The sequence below is a fragment of the Siphateles boraxobius genome, unplaced genomic scaffold, assembly GCF_051911475.1.
Source record: "Siphateles boraxobius isolate OS27281-9 unplaced genomic scaffold, OSU_SipBor_1 11, whole genome shotgun sequence".
Lineage (NCBI taxonomy): Eukaryota > Metazoa > Chordata > Actinopteri > Cypriniformes > Leuciscidae > Siphateles > Siphateles boraxobius.
In genome coordinates, this window is record NW_027508711.1 from 17,412,619 (window position 1) to 17,420,764 (window position 8,146).

General features: G+C 39.2%; 1 protein-coding gene across 1 annotated transcript; it reads right to left on the reverse strand.

Annotated features, from left to right (window-relative positions):
- Positions 1-4,200: 4,200 nt before the first annotated feature.
- On the reverse strand, positions 4,201-7,042 carry fgf1b (fibroblast growth factor 1b). Its single transcript, XM_077248578.1, has 3 exons — positions 6,827-7,042; positions 6,364-6,467; positions 4,201-4,898 (listed from the first exon to the last, which is right to left on the reverse strand). The coding sequence occupies exons 1-3, from the start codon at positions 6,993-6,995 to the stop codon at positions 4,695-4,697; spliced, it is 477 nt and encodes a 158-aa protein (XP_077104693.1). The 5' UTR covers positions 6,996-7,042; the 3' UTR covers positions 4,201-4,694.
- Between the last annotated feature and the right edge of the window lie 1,104 nt (positions 7,043-8,146).

Genomic DNA, 8,146 nt, shown 5'->3' on the forward strand with positions numbered 1-8,146 from the left:
GACGACCACTCGGGCGGCCAGGGCGAAGCAGACGACCCCTCGGGCGGCCAGGGCGAAGCAGACGACCCCTCGGCTGGCCAGGGCGAAGCAGACGACCCCTCGGGCGGCCAGGGCGGTGAAGACCCCTCGGGCGGCCAGGGCGGTGAAGACCTCTCGTGCGGGCAGGGCGGTGAAGTCCCCTCGGGCGGCCAGGGCGGAGACGACCCCTCGGGCGGCCACGGCACAGGAACAGACACCGGCTCAGGAACAGACACCGGCTCAGGAACAGACACCAGAACAGTAACAACCACAAGGACAGGAACAAACATAGAAACAAACATTGGCTCCGGCTCAGGCACAGCAGACACTGTCTCCGGCTGAACAGCAGACACTGGCTCCGGCTCTGGCTCAGGAACTTAAAAAAGGGACAAATCAAGCAGGTAAAGAGGGATCAATAGGTGGGGCAAAATAAACCAATAATGAGATAACAAGGAGGGTGGGATCGAGACAGAGACAGGAACACAAAACACCACATGTGCTACACGAGACAGGACAGGCATGTGACAAACAGTTGGCAATATCTCACATAATTATCAGGATATAAATAAGCCTAGACGTTGTAAATAGTGTAAATGAGCGCAATTTGCAAACTATTATGATAAATTGCAATAATCATGTCTAACATCTTAACGGACATTGTAACGAAATAATGTGACGTACATGATGTAACTTTATCGATGTCATCTGGCATTTAGGCTCAGGTAAGCCTAGACTACTTTATTATAACAAAGTGCAGAGGCCGTGAGTGCAGATCATAGACTGTCACGCTCTTGGTGAATGGTATTTACGACAGTAACGTTAAATACAAGTACTCTACAGCGACTCTAGGGGTCGCTGTTTCACAAAAACGGATATCCTGCATAGTGCCGCTTTAAGCGTACAGGGCAACCACCCAGTAGAGCATTACAATAATCTAGCATTGATGTCATGAACGCATGAACTAGTTGTTCCGCACTTGTCAATGAGAGCATATGACGTAATTTAGATATATTTTTAAGATGGAAAAATGCAGTTTTACAGATACTAGACACCTGACTTTCAAATGAAAGATTGGTATCAAAGAGCACACCCACACCCACACCCCAACTGACGACGAAGACTTGACAGAGCAGCTATCAAGTGTTAGACAGTATTCTAGGTTATTACGTGTGGAAGTTTTTTGTCCAATAATTAGAATCTCTGTTTTTTCAGAATTTAGTAGTAGGAAATTACTAGTAATCCAATTTTTTATATCAACTATGCATTACGATAATTTTGTGAATTGGTAAGTTTCGTTAGGTTTTGAAGAAATATACAGCTGAGTATCATCAGCATAACAGTGAAAGCTAATTCCATGTTTCCTAATGATATCTCCTAAAGGTAGCATGTACAGAGTGAACAGCAGCGGTCCTAGTACTGAGCCTTGTGGTACGCCATACTGAACTTGTGATCGATAAGACATCTCTTCATTTACTGCTACAAACTGATAACGGTCAGATAAATATGATTTAAACCATGCTAGTGCAATTCCACTAATGCCAACATAGTTTTCTAGTCTATTTAAAAGAATGTTGTGGTCAATGGTGTCAAATGCAGCACTAAGATCGAGTAACACTAATAGAGAGATACAAACACGAACAGATGATAAGAGCAAATCATTTGTGACTCTGATGAGAGCTGTCTCAGTGCTATGGTGCGGTCTAAATCCTGACTGGAAATCCTCGCAAATATCCTTTCTTTCAAGAAAGGAACACAGTTGTGAGGATACTGCCTTTTCTAATATCTTTGACAGAAAAGGTAGATTTGAGATCGGCCTGTAACTGACTAATTCTGTAGGATCAAGATGTGTTTTTTTAACAAGCGGTTTAATCATAGCCAGCTTAAAGGTTTTTGGTACGTATCCTAGAGACAAAGACAAATTAATGATATTGAGAAGAGGATCTATGACTTCTGGAAGCATCTCTTTCAGTAGCTTAGTCAGTATAGGGTCTAACATACATGTTGTCGATTTAGATGAATTAAAGAGTTTGCAAAATTCTTCCTCTCCAATGGTAACAAATGAATCAAATTTTACCTCTGGGAGACTATAATGCACTGCCTGATGTGATGCTGTAAAGACGGTTGCATAGTTATATTTTTGTCCCTAATATTATCCATCTTATAAGTGAAGAGTCTTATAAGTGAAAGTCATTACTGCTGTGCTGCTTTGAAACTTATGGGCTTGAAGTTTTCTTTTTTGTTAGTTTAGCCACTTTTTCAAATAAATACCTTGGATTATGTTTATTTTCTTCTAATAGGGTCGAAAAATAAGCAGATCTAGCAGCTTTTAAAGCCTCACTGTAAGCAATCGAGCTCTCCTTCCATGAAATCTGAAATACCTCAAGTTTTGTTCTCTTCCAGTTGCGCTCCATTTTTCTGGCTGCTCTCTTAAGGGCCCGGGTGTGCTCGTTGTACCACGGAGTTGGACTATTTTCTTTAATCTTCTTTAAGCACAACTGAGCAACTGTGTCTAAAGTGCTGGACAAGAGAGAGTTAAAAGTTTCTGTTGCAATATCGAGTTCTTCTAAGCTACCCGGGATGCTGAGATGATGAAACTGATCAGGAAGATTATTGATAAAGCAATCTTTAGTGGCAGAAGTGATGGGTCTAACATACTTGTAACACGGAGGCGGCTTTGCAGCCTTGGCTAAATGTAATTTACATGAGACTAGATAATGATCTGAGATGTTGTCGCTCTGCTGCAGAATTTCAACGGCATCAACATAGAGAAACGTATCCGAGAACAAAATGCGCATTCTTTACAGAAGATTAACGATTCTGCAACTTTAGGGAGCGAAAGCACACATTTCAGTATATTTGCGATGTACTTCACACTCGACTGTCTCGTAAAACCACACAGCTACGTACAGCAATTCCTGGAAAGAGGAGGGGGAATAATGACAGTGGGGGGTTTTGTGTTGAGTCCACCTGTGAATGCAGACACGATGGCTGGATTGCATTTACATTACACTGAGATCCGATCACAATGCGTACTCGACTCCCTCCGAACCTGGACACGCTTATCGGATAACATTCCAATCAGAAGCGCGTTTACACTTGTTTTTTCAATGTGTATGTGGACAACATCTGGATACAGGTCACATGCTAATGCCAAGTGTAAACGCTAAGTGTGTTGCTGTCTGAGATCTGTGATACCATGTATCTGACAACTGAATATGCTGGAGTTTGTTTTTGGATGAGTGAAGTGAATTATTCTTGAAACCCTCCCAAACAATTTGTGGTGATGTAGGTGCTTTTTGTTAAAAGAAAATTAAGCTTTCTGACCACAAGAATCAACTGTGTGTGTGTGTCATGGCGATGGTAGACCACGCTCTGACAGCCCCGACACGGAGTCCCTCTATTCATTTCGGTCAGAGGTTGCAAGTCTGCAGGCCTCGACGATGTTCAAACTAATTTTTTCCAGATCCTCTTCCAAGTTGCTGAAGCATCTTTTCTTTGGTTGCCCTCTCCTCCTTGTCCCGTGGACGTGGCCAGATAGAGTGACATTTGGAAGTCATTCTGTTTTCATTCGAACCACGTGTCCAAAGTATCAACTACTCAAGTATCAAGACTCAAGTTATCTCTGCAATTCTCCATCTGTGATCCTTGGAGAGTCGTTGTCCACTCAAACTTTCCTCCTCACCGCAGACGATACGGACACACGTCCTCTTCCTGGTAGATTCATAACATCTTTAGTTGACTGGAACTTCTTAATTATTGCCCTGATGGTGGAAATGGGGATTTTCAATTCTTTAGCTATTTTCTTACAACCACTTTCTATTTTTTAAAGCTCAAACAATCTTTTGCTACACATCAGAACTATATTCTTTGGTTTTACTCATTGTGATGGATAATTAAGGGAATTTGGTCTTTGTATTTACTCATATTTATACTCCTGTGAAAAAGGAAGTCAAGGATGGACAATTTCATGCTCCTATACACTCTGGTGTGATAGAAAAAAAAAAAACGCAGCTGCCTTTGCTGATATTAACCAAAGGTGCCAATATTAGTCGAGGGCACTGTGTGTGTGTGTGTGTGTGTGTGTGTGTGTGTTTGTGTGTGTGTGTGTATATATATATATTTATTTATATTATATGGGGATATAATTTTGGCCACAAAATTATATAAAAAAATAATACAACCTTTTGTTTCTAATGTGTTTTTAACCACAATATACATTTTATTGTCTTTTATTTGATGTTAAATGGTTAAAATGATTTATTGTTGCACTATTGAAAGTACTTTTCACAGTCACAGTGAAGCTATGCCATTTAAGATATATTTCAATTATTATGTACCGCATAAATATTCAGTAAAGTTAGTAACATATACAGTATATTTACATAGGACAGGATCAGACATTCTTAAGATATAACTATATCAAAGGCTCCAATGATAACAAAATACTTGTATTGGTTGAAAAAATACAATAGTGAATTTTTTTTTCAACTTTCTTTACATTCACCTGTACAGACAAAATGATCTAAAATAAATATAAAAAATAAATGTTTAATTTTATTTATATGGACAAATATTATATAGATATAATGACTAACTAAGCATTGTCTTCTCATTTACTTATTTTATAATTCTTAGTAGTGCTTGGGGTGTTTTGTGAGCCTGGACATGCCAACACATTACTGTATGCTGCCATCCACTGGAATTGGCAGGAAGTAGATTGCATTTTGGCCCTTGTGTGTTTTGGAGCCGCTTTTTGTCCGTCCATTCTTTCTGATCCCCACGTACCAGTCTCCGTTCTCCTGATACCTCTGTGAGCGATATGTGTTGTAGTGGTTCTCCTCTATCTTCTCAATGAAGTAACACTCGTCATTCAACATGGCCTGACACATAGAGATTAGAGCTGTTACACAGTTCAGGGAACGTATTCACAAGTAATTTTAAGGCTAAAAGTAGCTCCTAACTGGCGAATATAGGAACAACTCCTAAAAATAATGGGCGTGTCACTCCTAACTTTAGGACTCCTAATTTTTTTCACTAAGAGTAATTCACGAAGCATTTTAGCCCTAAAAGTAGCACCTACGTCTGGGACAGCTTAAAAGAAGTCGAGAGGACTCCTAACTCACTAAGACCTATTCACAAAGGATTGTAACGCATACCACCGCCTCTCGCAGTCGTCCGGGGTCTGCGACACAAGCGGGAATGCTGCATTGATCTGCAAACAAATATTCTCCCATGTCTCACGTTTAGTTTTACTTGATATCCCAGTGTCGAATTTCCCTTTTATTTTTATTTTTTTATTTTTTTCAGCACCAACACCAAGCAGCAGTAACTAATCCTGCGTCCAGTTGGGCTTTCTTTTCCGTTTTGGCGAGTTCATAATCCATCGTTATTCAACTATTACATTACTTCAATAGGAGCAACATTTCCTTGCTTTAAGTAGTCTATTTAGGCTATGGAATCTTGTTTCCGCCACAGAATGAAAAATAAAAAAGGTAATTGCGACTTTTTATCTCACAATTGCGACTTTATTTCTCACAATTCTGACTTCAGATATCGCAATTGTGAGATAAAAAGTTGCAATTATTATTATTATTATTTTTATTCAGTGGCGGAAACAAGCTTCCATACTAATAGGATGTCAATTCACCAAGCAAGTGTTAATGCAAGTGTCGTTTTTCATTATTAGGCAAGTGGCGGTTTCATTAGGGTATTAGGCTACCTTAATTTAATTTAATTTAATTCACCACTTTTCTCTCTCTCTCTGGCTTTTTAGAATTACACTTCACTGGGGCCTGCACAAACATGTCATTATATATGCATTTCGATGACATTACTATTATTATTTTGTGTAGGACACAGACATATTTAGATGTCGTAATTCCATGATTTGTTGCGTCTGTGTTATGTTCCGCATGATGGCCCTGTCATCTAACAACCAATCACCGTGATCATTGCGAGGAAACTCGTGCATGAGAATTGTCGTCATCCATAGCAACGAAGACTCACTCTTCGTTTAGGATTTGTCATTTTTCCTTACTAAGAGTAGGTCTGAAAGGCGTTGTGAATAACTTTTAAGAGAAAACTCCTAGCTAAAATATTTTAATGTGATTTAGGAGTACTCCTAGTGGTAAAATAAAATCCTTTGTGAATACGGCCCCAGATCATTTAATGAATCAGAGTTCAGGAATTTAACAAGTTTAAACATCATGCTCCAGTTTAAAGAACCATTGAGATGTTAATATGTTCTATTTAATTTGTAGGAATAGATATTTATTTTAAATTTATATAAAAGTTGTGAATTTGCTCAAAATGTAATTGATTAGCTATAACAACTAGGTTACTTACAGTGCCATAAAGTTTTCCACATCTGTCCATTGCCAGGTATAGTCCAGTCGCATGACCCCTGATGGCCACCAATCCTGCTTTCACAGCTTTTACCTTCAAAAGAGCTGTCATACAATAATCATAAAACATTGACTGCCTTTACATTATTTGATTATTCTTACCTATATGGTACAGTAACAATATGTAACTATGTAACAGTTGTTACAATTCAGAGGTTCTTACACAGAGGCAGTTTCCATTATTTTCCATGACATTAATTACATTTTATAGTGCATACATACTATTACTAGGCCTATTTTTTTATTGCATAGGTATTACACATGTGCGCCTAAATTACACGTGTTCAATCGCTTTTAACATTATTTCATAGATATTTTAGATAACATTTTTACATTTAGCTCTGTGTTAGGACATAATCAAGAGAATCTCGGGCTAGTCCAGTATGCTTCAAACAAATACTAACTGTAAACGTCGTTATCTTGTCGACTCGCGTCCACAGTCCCGCTGGGTTGGATCCGGAGATGGTATCCTCCATTCCTGCAGTAGAGTTTTTGCAGAGAATTATGTTTGTGATCTTTCTGGTCGGTGGTCGTCGGTAGTAGTGTGAAGGAGGGGATATCCCGCTCGGTCATGGCGCAGAGTGTTGCTCTGAGACGCGATGTGCGCACGAACACCCCTGTGAGTGAAATGGATCCGTCTCCCGGGCTCAACTACCACTTATAACGAGTATGTGTCATGCAACCTCCTTCACACTGTCTTATTATAAACAGCCAAATTTGCTCTGCTATTCTGAAACGTAATTATAATTATGGTTCTTATAATTTTGGACCATAAGAAGTATATTACAAACATGTGTGTGTGTGTGTGTGTGTGTGTGTGTGTGTGTGTGTGTGTGTGTGTGTGTGTGTCTGTGTGTGTGTCTGTGTGTGTGTGTGTGTGTGTGTGTGTAAATGAAATATTACAATAGTATGTTACTTTTACGCAAGAGAATCATTCTACTACAAAACGCTGAAATCTAAAATGCATGTAGCCAGGATTGACAGTACATATAAAGATGCTCATAATAGAACAAACATTATTTGTATTTATGGCCCTTTCAAGATCCTTGCTTAAAGGGATAGTTAACCCAAAAATAAAAATCATCTTATTCCAAACCCATAAGACATCTTCAAAACACAAATGAGATATTTTTAATGAAACCCGAGTGGTTCTCTCAAATTGAAAGCCCAGGTATCCAAAACTTAGAAGATCCAATTATGTCATAAAAGGCTTAAAACATGAATCCATATGAATCTTGTCAAGAGATATAATAACTTTTTTTATAATGAACAGATTGAAGGCTGTTATTCACCTATAACAGCTATAACTAAAACCACATCACATATGGTAAACATGCAAGCTACCATATGTGATGTGCTCTATGTGTATTTTGTTCCATTATCGGGTGAACTATCCCCTTAAGGCCAATAGGTAGTTTGGTTTTCATTCACTTCAAAGAGCCTCAGCCAGACAACACATCTGAAGTGGTTTGAAAAGCTATCAGAAACATGTTCGGAGAGCAAGAGAGAACAAACAGAACAGGAATGCGTTCGGCCTTCACCGAGCCTATTTTCCAAGCAGCCACTGCACGGATACATTGTATTTATTAGACATAGAGCCTTAGTGCCAGACAGGTTGTCGAGAACACTGTGCAAAGCAGCCAGTGTGAATGATGGCCCTCAATGGAGTGCTAATGAACTAGGTTGGCCAGCAACGTTTGAGACTTACCTGTGACTTTGTTTCA

Bases quoted from the DNA above. Each gene is read 5' to 3' on its own strand.
- fgf1b (XM_077248578.1), bottom strand. From the start codon at position 6,995: ATGACCGAGCGGGATATCCCCTCCTTCACACTACTACCGACGACCACC. The intron at 6,468-6,826 runs GTTAGTATTTGT...ATTGTATGACAG, and splicing joins ACAAGATAACGACGTTTACA to CTCTTTTGAAGGTAAAAGCT. The intron at 4,899-6,363 runs GTAAGTAACCTA...TCTATGTGTCAG, and splicing joins GTGGAAAACTTTATGGCACT to GCCATGTTGAATGACGAGTG.